The 15,474-nt window shown below is 35.4% G+C and overlaps 1 protein-coding gene across 21 annotated transcripts in view; it reads left to right on the top strand.

Moving 5' to 3' along the window:
• The window catches only part of ANKRD26 (ankyrin repeat domain containing 26), a 124,664-nt gene that overhangs the window by 40,941 nt on the left and 68,249 nt on the right, over window positions 1-15,474 (top strand). For 13 of the 21 annotated variants that reach the window (XR_008669109.2, XR_008669110.2, XM_063709964.1 and 10 more), the window contains 5 exons: window positions 6,175-6,245; window positions 7,414-8,499; window positions 10,587-10,756; window positions 13,013-13,183; window positions 15,340-15,373. Coding sequence is in view for 19 of the 21 variants with exons in the window: in XM_063709964.1 (XP_063566034.1) it covers window positions 6,175-6,245; window positions 7,414-8,499; window positions 10,587-10,756; window positions 13,013-13,183; window positions 15,340-15,373 (1,532 nt within the window). In the remaining 2 variants the exon portion in view is untranslated. The remainder of the gene's footprint in view (window positions 1-6,174; window positions 6,246-7,413; window positions 8,500-10,586; window positions 10,757-13,012; window positions 13,184-15,339; window positions 15,374-15,474) is intronic. The other 8 variants (XM_055353343.2, XM_055353345.2, XM_055353346.2 and 5 more) reach the window with 3 other exon arrangements.

The raw sequence follows: 15,474 nt of genomic DNA, 5'->3' as shown, positions 1-15,474 counted from the left end.
TTTTAAAACAACAATTCTGAAACTTTTTGGCTTTAGGGTCCTTTTATGCTATTAAAAATTATTGCATAGAGGTAACCAACATGCTGAATTAGCTATCATTCCCATTCCCATGCTCTTTTAAAATATTTTCCTGTGTATGTATACATCTATGAATAATACATAGAATTTGTTTTCATGTCCTAGAATTTTATATAAATGGTTGTACATTGTACATATCATTCTTCAACTTTCTTTTGTTTGCCTAGCATTATATTTTTCAGATCCACCTGTATCGACACAAGTAGCTCTGGTTTAAGTTCTTTATAGTATTCCATTTTATTACTGTACATTTAATTAAACTCTCTTCATTCGGATAAACAATAATAAACATAAAAATCAGGCCAGACATGGTGGCTCACACCTGTTATCCCAGCACTTTGGGAGGCTGAAGCAGGTGGATCACGAGGTCAGGAGATCGAGACCATCCTGGCTAACATGGTGAAACCGCATCTTTACCAAAAATACAAAAAATTAGCCAGGCATGGTGGCAGGCTCCCGTAGTCCCAGCTACTCAGGAGGCTGAGGCAGGAGAATGGCATGAACCCGGGAGGCGGAGTTTGCAGTGAGCCAAGATTGCACCACTGCACTCCAGTGTGGGTGACAGAGCGAGACAACGTCTCAAAAAAAAAAAAAAAAAAAGCATAAAAATCACTGTGGGCTGGGCGCGGTGCCTCACGCCTATAATCCTTGCACTTTGGGAGGCCGAGGTGGGCGGATCATGAGGTTAGGAGATTGAGACCATCCTGGCCAAGATGGTGAAACCCTGTCTCTACTAAAAAATACAAAAATTAGCTGGGCGTGGTGGCACATGCCTGTAACCCCAGCTACTCAGGAGACTGAGGCAGGAGAATTGCTTGAACCAGGGAGTTGGAGGTTGCAGTGAGCCGAGATGGCGCCACTGGACTCCAGCCTGGCGATAGAGTGAGACTGGTCTGAAAAAAAAAAAAACCATGGTGGAGTTAGTTCATTTTTGAAATGAAAATCATGCTTACCAATGAGGAGAAAAGTGATCTTTAAGTGGTTTGTAGCTGTTGATATGTATTATATTAGAAATTAAAACTGAAAAATAGAAAATACATGCATATACAGCCATTCATTTGAATAGACTTTAGAGCTATGACCCATGAACCATTAGCTTATGATGTTACAATACATCCTAGCTTCGAAAAAGTCTACTGTACACTTCTCAGAAAATGAGAGTGAAAATGTCAAATATATTATGTGACCTCTTGTACCCTTGAATGGATATTGGATTCTAGGGATTCTTAGATCAAAATTTAGAACCACAGTTTTAAACCATATGTATGGTTTGTAGATGTCAAATGATAAATGGTCCCTTGATGATGAAATGGCCTTTAAAGTTTCACTTCTATGGTTTTTACTTTTTTCTTTTGCTTGTCTTAAAATGTTTAAATCCAACAATTTTGTTTATAAAGAAAAAAGGAAAATATTTTTGTTATATATTCATTTCTTGTTTCATGGCACTGTGTACTCTCTGGATCAAGTGTGGACCTAGATTTATTTTCACGTGGGAACAATTAGGTCACTTAAGGCCATCATTGTTTCTTTCTTTTTTCTCTTTTTTTTTTTTTTTTTGAGATGGAGTCTCGCTCTGTCACCCGGCTGGAGTGCAGTGGCACGATCTCGGCTCACTGCAACCTCTGCCTCCCGGGTTCAAGCGATTCTCCTGCCTCAGCCTCCTGAGTAGCTAGGGCTACAGGCGTGCACCAACACGCCCAGCTAATTTTTGTATTTTTAGTAGAGACGAGGTTTCACCATGTTGGCCAGGATGATCTCGATCTCTTGACCTCGTGATCCACCCATCTTGGCCTCCCAAAGTGCTGGGATTACAGGTGTGAGCCACTGCGCCTGGCCAAGGCCATCATTTTGTCTATAAATTTCTGATGTTTACCCAAGGCTTAAAAAGTAAATTCTGAACATAGTGGTGCGTTGAGGAAAGAGCATTTCATTGTAATAAGTTTTTATTTAAAGTTTATTTATTAAATGTTTTTGTCTTTAGAACACACACACACACACACAATGCTGTCATCCGTATTTAAACCTAAAATGGTTAGACATAAAGTTTGTTCATAAAAAAATTCATATCCCTGAAGAATCTTAATTATTAATAAACAAATCTCTTATGGAAAACAAAATAGGTAACAGACATTGCTGAGCTAATCAAAGTAAATAAGTAATACTGAAAAATAAAAACAGAAAAAAATCCAAGAGATGACAGTCAGTTAAACTTCTGTGAGCAAATGGCAAGTAAAGGACATGTAAAATACAATTCACCATGGAGGAGTAGTGTGTTTGTAGGATAGAGGTTGACATGGGACTTCTTCTATGAAGAAAGTCAAACCTATATTATTTACATTCTAATAAGTGAAAACTTTATTTTCAGAGGTCTCAGATTGGGACTCTACTAGTTTCACCCTCAGTAATAAGACTTGCCAAAGACCTGGGACGTTGAAAATCAATGATGAATATCTATCTGTATCACAGTCAGTGACCAAAAATCAGTCAGCATCCACAGAACTGGGACAAACAGCTAAAGGAAAGATTACTGTTGGAGCTTAGTTTCTATTAGAGAATAATACTCTCCATGACCTGTGTGAATCACAGCTACCAGAAAACAAAAAGCAAAGAAGGTAACACAGAAGCACACAGAATTCAGTCCTAGAGTACCTTTGCTTGGCTTCATAATATCATAGTTATGACTTTTATTTTTTATTTTATTTTTTGAGAGAATTTTGTTCTTGTTGCCCAAGCTGGAGTGCAATGGCATGATCTCAGCTCACTACAACCTCTGCCTCCCGGGTTCAAGCGATTCTCCTTCCTCAGCCTCCCAAGTAGCTGGGATTACAGGCATGCACCATCATGCCTGACTAATTTTGTATTTTTAGTAGAGACAGGGTTTCACCATGTTGGTCAGGCTGGTCTTGAACTCCTGACATCAGGTAATCCACCCACCTCAGCCCCCAAAATTGTGGGGATTACAGGCATGTAACGTTGCCCAGCCTAGTTATAACTTTAAAAAAAATTATTTTTGGCTGGGTCACACCTGTAATTCCAGCACTTTGGGAGGCCAAGGCGGGTGGATCATCTGAGGTCAGGAGTTCAGGACCAGCCTGGCCCACATGGTGAAACCCCATCTCTACTGAAAATACGAAAATTAGCTGGGTGTGGTGGCGGGCGCCTGTAATCCCAGCTGCTCAGGAGGCTGAGGCAGGAGAATCACTTGAACCTAGGAGGCGGAGGTTGCAGTGAGCCAAGATCACACCATTGCCCTCCAACCTGGGCGACAGAGCAAGACTCCGTCTCAAAAAAAGAAAAAAGAAAAAGAATCATTTTTAGCGAAAGTACTTTGTGTTTATTCTCTTTATGTAACCTACAACCGGACAAAATACCTTTTAGCAGGGCATTTGTAGTCTTCCTCTAACAAAAACAATCTATGAATCACAAAGAGAATTAGGACGGACAGTAATTTTGTTTAGGCTAGTATAGAGCATAAACTTGAGAGTCAGTACCAGGGTTATATTTAGAGTTTTGGGACTGGATGGAAAACTAGGTAGAGATCTAAAGATTGCCTACTCAAGCACAATGTGGTTTTTATGCTTTATTTTTACAGCTCTGAATTCACAAGTATTAGTTGTAACTACATGTAATGTAACAAAAAAGCACCATCCAAATCAAATATTATTTCTTATAATTTCTATGGCTTTAGATATTATAGAATGGACTGCCCCGTATTAGTGGGAATCATTGAGAATTTGCTCTATAGTGTATCCCCAGCTGTGTACACATAGTCTGTCACCTTGTTTTAATGAATAGTTGTTCACTAGGAATATTTGTTTTAAGGAGTGCTCTATCATTTAAAAAAGATATATGAAATTCAATTTTATTAATAATTATTTTAGGAACCCAGTCTGTTGATTAACTGCATCTAATGTGTTTTACTTTATGTACCAGTTTAACTTGGTGCCCTTAATCATATGATCTGGTCTATAGTAATAAATCATATAATTTTTTATCCCAATAGTTTTGTTTTCTTTTTCCCCCTTACTTGTAGAATTAATGTTGTATTTTACAGAAGACGATCAGTTATCCCCTAGAGTAGTGACTGTAAGCTATAAATCCAAAGTTACTCACCTATACATATATATGCTTGTTTGCTCTCATTTCTTCATGAGCTTAGTAGATCCAAGAAGCAGGACTTTTAAAACAAAATACCTAAATGAAATCCCTTAACACAGGAAGACATGAAACAGAAAAAGTATGAAGTAAACAACTTAAACAGTGCCTGTAGATTGTTTCACTTCTCATTTAATACCTTTTATAAGGTAATGAATAGAGTCTAGCTCTCCAGGGACCCAGATATATACATCTATTCATTTAATAAAAATTCACTCTATATTGGGTACTGATATTCTGTATCCTAAATATTTTTGGAAACATTCCCTCAGTTTAGGCCTGCATTATCCTTGTTCTGCAATATTGTGTTCTAATTAATCTCCCTTTATTTATTCATATGCCCCTGAAATTCATTCTCCCCACAGTATTTAGGGTGATCTGTCTCCAATGCAAATAGGACCTTGAGTCCCTCTTGAAAGCATAAATGTTCAAACATCTTAAGATTACATATAAGGCTTTCATCATCTGACTTCTGCCTAACTCTCCATCTTTAGCCGTTTCCCCTTTCTGCCCTTTTCTCTGGGATTACTCAACTGCTGGTGATGCTCTCTTCTCTGGTGCTTGTATTTTAGACAAATACATAACGCTATTTGAGGCTTCTTTCCCTCTCTTGTTGCTGCCTTGCATGCTGTTACCCTTTCCTTCCCTTTACCCCTTTTAGTCTGGCTAACCTCACTTTTTAAGTCTCAACTCAGGCATGATGTCTAGAAAAGCCATCTTTGACACTTTTATTTACATTCTTTTTTTTCTTTTTTTTTTTTGTGATGGAGTCTCACTGGAGTGCAGCAGCATGATCTTGGCTCTCCGCAACCTCCGCCTCCCGGGTTCAAGTGATTTTCCTGACTCAGCCTCCCGAGTAGCTGGGATCACAGGCACCCACCACCACGCCCAGCTCATTTTTGTATTTTTAGTAGACAGGGCATTTCATCATGTTGGCCAGGCTGGCCTGGAACTCCTGGCCTCAAGTGATCCACCCACCTCGACCTCCCAAAGTGCTGGGATTACAGATGTGAGCCACTGTACCCGGTCTTATTTACGTTCTTTAAACCTCAGTGTTTAGAACTTAGCAGGAACTCAGTAAATAATTATCGAGTAAAATAGATAAAGACTGTTTATACAAAGATAACTTGAAAGATTGTCCCCTACTGTCTGGGAGCAAGGGCATAAACATATAAATAAATAATATACAGTTCAGATGGAAAAGATACAGTACAAAGATAAGGTACTAAGGCAGCCCCAAGGAAGGAGACACCTGTTTATCTGGGGGAAGATAGCTCTAATCGAGGAAGACTTCACATAGCTGTCTTAGTCTTAAAAGATGAAAAAAAATTTGTCAACATACCAGAAAACATTTCAGATGTAAGGAGCGTGATGTACAATGATAAAGATGTGAAAAGTAGCAGTAATTTTGGAATTCATTAATAATGAACAACACTCTTTGTGCCTTGTTAAAAAGATACTGTTATAGAGAACATTATACAGTGTTACTTTATATATTCCTACTGTATCTTAAAATTTTGTTTTGTTTCTGACAGTTTAGCTTATTTATGTTGGGTGAATGAATTTGTGAGTGAATATTTGAGATGTTTGTATGGGTTGAACCTAGTATTGTCTTGTGTTACTAGTTTCCCCAAGTGGTTTGTTGAAGTTTTGGATAATGGTTGAAATTTTAATTAGATACCTCATTAAGTTGATACTTAGAAGTATTTCTTACTGAGAAGTAAATATTCCACTAAAGATTAGGCTTCATTGAAACTTTGTGATTGCGCCACTGCACTCCAGCTAGGGCGACAGGGTAAGGCCCTGTCTCATAAACAAATAGAAGAAAACCCTCTCGATTTATAAAATAAAATAAATATTATTTTCTAGTTCTGTAAAGACTATACCTTTTACCTAACTGTTCTAAGTAGTTCGTTAAACTAAATATTTGGATTTTTTCAGCTGAACATGACTTAGAAGTAGCATCAGAAGAAGAGCAAGAAAGGGAAGAAAGTGAAAATAACCAGCCACAGGTATTATATATTTTTTTAAAATTTCTGGTTTAATATTGTTTTCTTTGCTTTAATGATTTAACATAGTCCAAATGAAATTACCTTTCAGACTAGCCTTTTAGAATCAATAGATCATCATTTAATATTTAGTATTAAAAACGTTTTGACTAGTTAAAATGTTCTTAGAATGTGTAGTAACCTACAGCTAATCTTTTGTTTTTGTTTTTGTTATAGTTAATCTTTACACTTGGAATTGAAGCCAGAAATTTCCTGAGTATTGTTTCCTCTTTCATTTTTATAACTTCCTTATATGATAAAGATGGTAACATCAAATATTGAATCATATTATTAAGCAGTAGAAATTATGAACATTTTAATACTGATGGCCACTGAGTTGGATTCATCTTAAAGGAGTAATCATTCCCAGTGGTTCAGGATTTACATTCTTATATTGCTGGTCACTGATTCCAAGGTTAAAGATTTATTCTGCCTTGTGATCTCTTGATTTCAGTGTCTACATTCAGGGAAAGAATGAGGTCAGAAAATCAACGCAGTTATTAAGAGAATCATTCCTTTCAGAATGGGATCTTTCCATTGTTAGGATATAAACAATAACTTTCTGATTATTTCAGTCTAGGAAATCAGTAAATATTATAGAATTTTTAAATCCACTATTAATGAACCTTAGGATATATAAGAATTAGACTTAAGTCTTATATAGTCTATACAGATGCATAACACCATATTATGGTATGTAATTTCAATTAAAATGTAAGAGTTTCCTTTTCTTTCTGATTGGTGTTTATTTTGGCTCCTAATAATTTAAACTTTCCCTACTCTCCAGTTAGAAATCTTTACAAAAAGTACTTAAATGCACTGTAGGGGCTCAGTATTTGAGATATGGTAAGGTAAAATCTTTTAAAATGAGGATGCCTTTATAATGCTACAAATCATCTGCTAATTTATTTTTGGTAGATTTAACACATAATGAATTAAGTTTAATCCAAAGGAACAGTGATAAACTTAACTTTGCTGGTTCATGTTTTTCTCCTATTTTAGGCTAAGGCAAATTAGTTTTTACTTCTTAGTTACAATCCAGTGATTTGGGAGTAACTAAACATAGACTAAGTTTAATAGTTGAATTTTAATTATTTCCTAATTTTTCTTTGTCCGTACTTGATTACTCAAGGATAAAGTTATTTTAAAAACATGCACCCTGACAGAAAAGACATCTGAAAAACAAAACAAGCAAATTAATCATCCACTTTCATGTCTGCAAAAGATGTCTCAAGAACCAGAACTGAATAAGGAGTGTGATAGAGAGGATGTATCTGTATATTCAGGACTTCCTTGTGTGCAAAACGATGAAGAAATGTGGACCAAACAAGGCAAATTAGAGTGGAAAAATAACTTAAAACTCATCACAAATGAGTTAAAGCAGAGCTGTGGTGAAACTTGTGAAAAATACAAAATTACTGCTTCTCCTGGGGAAGAGCCACTACATGATAACTCTAAAGGAGGCACAAACTTAAAGGAAATACCTTCTTCTTTGACAAATAATATACTTGATTGCGATGAAAAAGATTCTCCTGTCTCTGTACTATTCCAGGCATTGCCTGAACAAAAAGTACTCAGTCTCGAAAATGGCTTTTCATCTCCTTCATACTCTGGGTCCCTAGAATATGCTTGCCAGTCATCTTCTAAGCCTTATTTAAATGAAAATAAATTAGGCCATGAAAATGTCAACAGACCAGACACTGAACATGTTTTTAACACAGATGAGAATTTTTATAATGATACAGAAAATAAAAAAGTAAGGAACCCAGAAGTAGTTACAGGTGTAATGAAAGAAGAGTTTGATAAGACAAAAAATATGAACCAAAATACCACTAATTGGAAATTAGACATCAGACATGTGCCTCAGTATAGTGATCCAAAAAGACCTTTTGAGTTGATCTGCTCCAAAGAGATGAATCATATGATTCACATAAAAAGGCATAGTATTTCTGCTGGTACAGATGCTTACAAGAAAACAAAACCAATACAGAACTTGTTCCAGAAGCCATTATATGATCATTGCAGTGCTAGTAACTATAAAAGCATGGAACCTGAATTAGAAAATGTGAGGTCTTCTCCACCACGTGGTGACAGAACATCAAAAGTATCTCTAAAAGAAGAATTACAGCAAGATATGCAAAGGTTTAAAAATGAGATAGGCATGTTAAAAGTAGAGTTCCAGGCTTTGGAGAAAGAAAAAGTCCAACTTCAAAAAGAGGTAGAGGTTTGCTTGCTGCTACTCTTTGTTTTTTTCTCTATCAATTATTTGATCCATTCTGATTTTCTGCTTATGAAGAGCTCATGTATAAAATGATGTTACCTAAATATGTAATTGTGTTTAGAAATAGATACTATTCTGCTATCTAAGTAACAAGAGTTAAGGATAACATTCTCAAAATCTTTGTTCCTTAATCAACCTAAGAAGTCTATCAGTCTTCCAAGTGACATATGGACTGGGAAACTAATTTAGCCATATACCATGTGACCTTGTGAACTAGTATAAGCATAAAGGAAATTGCCTTATGAAAGGTAATAACTGCTAGGGGTTTTTTCCCTATTTTCTTAAAGTTGAATTTCTTTTATTTAAACAACAACATGGCAATACAGTGGGAAAGAAGCAGTGACTGAGAAGAGATATAAAAATGTATCTAGCCCTGAGTATTGTTGACAAATATTCCCAGCCAAAGGGATCTTTTTAATGTGCTTTCATGCGTGTAAGCTTATCTGTTTGACTCAAACTGTTAGAACTTATAATTCCATTCTGATCACTTTAAAGATTTTTGACAACAAATACATGTACTTTCACATATTTTTTAAAACACTGGTCAAATATTTCTGTTGAACCAGACCTTTACATTATGTTGTTTAATAAAGTATGATAAGTTTGGGCATGTATACCCTATCAGTAGCATAAATCCTCAGCCAGAAATTTAGTATTTAACTCCAAAGTAGAAAGCTGAGTTCTGTACATTGAATTTTAAAGATAAACAATAATCTGCAGATATTCTTCTTTTTCTTTCTTTCTTTCTTTCTTTTTTTTTTTTTTTTTGAGACAGATTCTTACTCTGTTGCCCAGGCTGCAGTGCAATGGCATGATCTCGGCTCACTGCAACCTCCACCTCCTGGGTTCGAGCAATTATCCTGCCACAGCCTCCTGAGTAGCTGGGATTACAGGCGCCCGGCTAATTTTTGTATTTTAGTAGAGACGGGGTTTCACCATGTTGGCCAGGCTGGTCTGAAACTCCTGATCTGATGATCCACCCACCTCAGCCTCCCAAAGTGCTGGAATTATAGGCGTGAGCCACTGTGCCCGGCCAATATTCTTCTTTAAAAGTAAAAGTAGATGAGGCTTCACACACCCTGCTATGGCATTAAATTACTTTGCCAGTGTCACACTTTTAATTCATCTGATTAATTTGATGAATTTATCTGGTAATTTATCTGATTCAGCATTATGGAGTTATATCATCTCTTTTGGTGCCATAAAGTGCTAGATAATGCCACTTTAGGAGCTCTGGATGGATCATTTAATCTTTCTTGTTTTAATCTGGATGGATCATTTAATCAGTAGATAATGAGGTTAACTTAGATAATTAATACTTATACTATATATCCTCCAGCTATAAAATTTTATAGTTATTGAATGTGAAATTTGGGTAGCATCTCATTCTCCAGAATTCCACACCAGCAACTCAGCAGTTTCACTCTGTTCCTTATGTTGTGGCAAACTTTGGTTTCTGTATTTCAGTGAGCACCTTCACTTTGTTGATATCCCAGGATCCAAATGAAAAAAGGAATTATAAAAGACACTGGGGAAAAGAATATCTTAGTGCAGAAAGAGGAAAGATTCCTTTCTCTTCCTGGAGTGATGTCACATCCTCTAAATCTGGCTGCGTAGTGTAAAATCCAGGTGGTAAAGGCAGAAGAAGATGCATCTTGTGTCTTTGTCTTTTTATTTCTCTGTTTCTGCCAGTAAAATGGGGTGAAAATTCATAGTAGATAGTGAAGACTGGATGGGAATAAAAGCACAAAATTAAGAAGAGCCTTTGAAATTTTGGAAAATTCTGTTTTACCCAAACAGAAATGAAGCAGACTTTACAAAAATTTCATTGATAAAATTATAATAATAGCTGATAATTATATAACAATTATATATACAATGATCCCATTAGAGTAAGCAGAAAATATTTTTATTGGCTAAAGTTACCATAGTTAAACTGAGTCAAATGATAAACTCAATGAAAACAAAGAAATTATTATTGAATAAAGTAATAGCAATTCCTTAGTATCAAACTTTCATTAAAGGTTGAAGAAGAAAGGAAAAAACACAGAAATAATGAAATGGAAGTATCAGCAAACATACATGATGGTGCTACTGATGATGCTGAAGATGATGATGGATTAATTCAAAAAAGAAAGAGTGGAGAAACTGATCATCAGCAATTTCCCAGGAAGGAAAATAAAGAGTATGCTAGGTAAGCTGATAGCATATTTAACAGCAGATAATTGTTATTGTGCTATAAAACTAATTCTAATTTGGACTAATATTCATGATTAATAAATTTTATACTTTTACTATGCAAGGGATATGCAACCTTGCCTTGCAATTAGAAAAATGCAAATTAACAAACAATGAGATACCAGTTTTTTCAATCATATTGATATTTTATTTAAAAAATAGTACCCAGTGATGGCAAATGTGAGAAAAAAAGGCATTCTCATACACTGTTGGTAAATGAAATTGGTAAATCCTTTTTGAAGGATAATTTAGTATGTATCAAAATTTCAAATATTTCCTATCTTTAACCTAACAGCTTCACTTCTGGGACTAGATTCTACAGGAAAATATGACTTACATAAAAATGCACACACACAAGTTAAGGACATTTATTATATATTATGTGTAATACAGAGTAAGCCTATGTATAATATATGTATAACATGTTAAATAATGTATGTATTTTAAGGATATTTATATAAACACATTACATATATACACATGTTGCTAAGGATATTTATTATAGTATCCCAAATGTTGGGCTCTCAAATTAATTTGAATTTTGCCAAGGGATTGCACAGAGGGATCTGTAGTCCATGTAAACATTTCAGTATATTGGGTATTTTTAAGGGCTCATGCTCAACTCTTAACACAGTGGGAGATTTCAGTCTCTGTAAATTATGTAGGTGTATGATAATGATATCCTTGTGCATGTTTTTAGACCATAAAAAAGTAGTTATGGCCGGGTGCGGTGGCTCATGCCTGTAATCCCAGCACTTTGGGAGGCCGAGGCAGGTGGATCACTTGAGGTCAGAGTTCCAGATGAGCCTGGAAAAGATGGTGAAACCCCATCTGTACTAAAAATACAAAATTAGGCAGGCATGGTGGCAGGCGCCTGTAAACCCAGCTACTGGGGAGGCTGAGGCAGGAGAATCACTTGAACCCGGGAGGCGGAAGTTGCAGTGAGCCGAGATTGTGCCACTGCACTCCAAACTGGGTGACAGGGCGAGACTCCATCTCCAATAATAATAATAATAATAATAATATTATTATTATTATTACAGTTTTTCTGGTGGTAAGTCCAACTAGGCTAAAAGTCTATAAAAGTTACCAAATTCTTTTATTTTCTTTCTTTGAGATGGAGTTTTGCTTTTGTTGCCTAGGCTGGAGTGCAGTGGTGTGATCTCAGCTCACTGCAACCTCTGTCTCCTGGGCTCAAGCAATTCTCCTGCCTCAACTTCCCAAGTAGCTGGGATTACAGGCCCGCGCCACCACACCAGGCTAATTTTTTTGTATTTCTAGTAGAGATGGGGTTTCACCATCTTGGTCAGGCTGGTCTTGAACTCCTGACCTCATGATCCACCCGCCTCAGCCTCCCAAAGTGCTGGGATTACAGGTGTGAGCCTCCGTGACAAGCCCATTATTTTATTTGCAAACAAAATCATAACTAATCAGAATATTGCTATTTTGGAACTGCATATAATGACATATAGGTATTCTAAAAGGATTTTTCCCCCACCCAGGATATTTTCCTGATTTCTTCTTTCATGTTATATGTATATCATGCTATTTTTAAAACTTCATTTAAAATAAACTTCATTTAAATGAAACATTATGATGTTTAAAAACAAAACAAAAAATATAGCCCAAATCTAATTGCTACTTCCATGTCTAAAGACCATTGTTTGTAGGCAATGAGCTCCAGCCTTTTACTGTCACATTCAAGTTTAGTGTAGCATTCACCTCTCTCTAGTTTCTTTCTCTTTTTCTTTCAAGTTCCTAGGAAACATCTAGATGCCGTGTGCCTAATCTGTGCTCACCTTCTATTCTCTAAGTAGAATGGTTTTCTCCCATTTTTTGTCTCATGAACTCCTCTATTTTGTCTCTTCTGTTTTAAAGCTATCCTTGTGTTCAGATATATCTTTTCATATATCAACCTTACATATCACATTTTATCATAATGGTATGATAAAATTATGGTTTTTGAAGCGGGGAATATACATTTTCTCTTATGTTGTTGGTAATTCGTGTTTTTTGAATTAGTGAATGAATTGAGATGGGGCAATGTTGGAATTTTATAAAAAATTATTTTTATTCTTTGTTAGAATTACTAGAAAACATTGGCTTTTTAATGGATTTTTTATTCTTTCTTTTCCTTAACTCTCTTTCTGCATGTTGTTTCTTTTTTTCTTTTTTCTTATATAACTGTCATTTCCCATGGATTTTTTTAAAGTAGTGATCCTGCCTTGCAAATGAAGGAAGTAAAGAGAACTGAAAAAGAAAAACGGACCTCGAAAGAATCTGTGAATTCACCAGTTTTTGGGAAGGCCAGTTTACTAACTGGTGGCCTGCTACAAGTGGATGATGACAGCAGTTTAAGTGAAATAGATGAGGATGAAGGAAGGTAAAATCTATAATTTCTTTATTTCTCTATGGAGGAAGGTTAGTAGTAATTTTTTTCTGAAAATAGAATGATGTAGTCTCCCAAAGCTAGAGAATATTGACTGTTTCCATGCTGCTGAAAGATTAAGATGAGGACAAGTAACTTTGACAAGCAGCCGTTTCAATAAATGGTCACCATGGAGCCCTGACTATAGTGGATGGGCACAGATGGCGTTTGAGAGAACTTGGACTGAGAGGCAATAGGTAAATGGTTGGTAACTGAAGAAGAATGTGGGATTCAAGGGAGCCTTCTTTCTTTTTTATTTTAAAATGCAAGCTTTTAGAGTATATTTGCATGCTTTTGGGAGTGACCCAGTAGAGAAGGAAATGCTTATGAAATTTAGTTTTGTTTGCATGTCTAAGCTTCAGAAAGCTTGATCCATTATCTTTTAAAGATTTATAATAAACTAATTGTCCTTAGAACTTCTATTTATGTAGTTTTTTGCTAAGAGGTTGTTCATTTGGAATTGTTTCAAAAATGGAATATTCTAATATAATTGAATGTGTTGATGATGATCTTAAAGTTAAACTATCATATGGATTTAAAAAAATTACCTAATAATAAACATGCAAACATATAGGCCATACTGAATTGAATTTAAACATTTCTTGATAATTGAAGATATCAGAGTAGTTTTGACAGTAGCATCATGAACAGCTATGATTTTGTAAGACTAAAAGATCAGGTGTATTAACTTAATAGTTGTTTAGATTCTGGGGAGAAGGGGAGGATTTTATTTATGTACAGTAGAAAATTAAACTATTGACAATCTATCACAGACTATTACTTTTAGATTATAAAGTTCTAAAATATTAAAAACCATGTTGCCTTATGCTAATAGTGTCATTGACATGTATGCTGAGTAAGGATTTCTTTTTTTTTTTTAGTCAGAGTCTTGTTCTGTTGCCCAGACTGGAGTGCAGTGACGTGATCTCAGCTCACTGCAACCTCCGTCTCCTGGGTTCAAGCAATTCTCATGCCTCAGCCTCCCAAGTAGCTGGAACTACAGGTGCACACCACCATGCCCGGCTATTTTTTGTATTTTTAGTAGAGACAGGGTTGCGCCATGTTGGCCAGGCTGGTCTTAAACTCCTGACCTCAAGTGATCTGCCCACCTTGGCCTCCCAAAGTGCTGGGATTACAGGCGTGAGCCAGCACGCCCAACTTCAATAAGGATTTTTGAATGCATGAATAAAGAGTTGAGTAGATGAATGAATGAACATTGATGAATTTCTTCAGAAAAAATAAATGTTGAGCTTGTTGAAAGTAGGTTTCCAAATTGGCTACATTTAAGGTCTTTTTATTTTAAAAATATTTGCAAGATTCAGAAATTATTTATAATTATAACCAGAAATAGAATGAAAATATAGATTCATCTGCTATCATATCACTTAAAAACACTTGAAAGTAAATATTACTTTCACAGCACAGCAAAATATGTTTTGGAGCTAGAATTTTTGGGTTTGAATTTTGGGTCTGCTCCTGACCAGCTATATGTGCTTGGGCAAGTTACTTGGTTTTCCTGTGCCTACTTTCTTCCTTTATAAAATACCTAATATGTTATCAACCTCACAGAATTATTGTTAGGATTAAAATGAGTTTAATATATGTACAGTGCTTAGGATAATGCATAGTACCTGCATTGTGAGTCCTGAAAAAAGCTAACTAATATCGTCATTCAAAAAGGGTTTCCATCATGTAAGGGTGTTAAGTAATACATTCCAGATAGGTTTTAGTGCCAGTAAAAGCTTGTTTTTATTGAAAAGGTCAATAGCAAAAAAAAAAAACCTGGTATATTTCTTTCTATTGAATAATGCAGGTAACACTATGTTTTCGTTTTGCTTTGACTGTCAGGAAGCTTGATCTACATTTGTATGTTATGATATTGTTAGTATATTTTTCTTGTCCCTTACTTTTACTTTTTCTGTATATAGTTTAATACCCCTTGTAGAAAGTTATTATCTTTTACATTACCTGTAAAAAAGATTCCTGTAAACTTTATGAATAGGGTAAATAAATTACAAATGCAGAGCTTTTATTTAAAAAAACAATAGTTTTAGATATTCCTTGCATTTTACATGTTTACTATTTGCCTGAAAGGTATTTTTTTTTTTTAGGCCTACTAAGAAAACATCTAATGAAAAGAACAAGGTACTGTAAAAAATAAATTATCAAAATTATTGTTTAAAAAAATACATTATAAAAGATAAAGTGGGCTGGGCACAGTGGCTCACACCTGTAATCTCAGCACT

This window comes from Gorilla gorilla, chromosome 8 (genome assembly GCF_029281585.2).
Source record: "Gorilla gorilla gorilla isolate KB3781 chromosome 8, NHGRI_mGorGor1-v2.1_pri, whole genome shotgun sequence".
Classification (NCBI taxonomy): Eukaryota; Metazoa; Chordata; class Mammalia; order Primates; family Hominidae; genus Gorilla; species Gorilla gorilla.
Note: the sequence above shows the minus strand (reverse complement) of the source record. Positions and strands in the feature narration are given on the sequence as shown.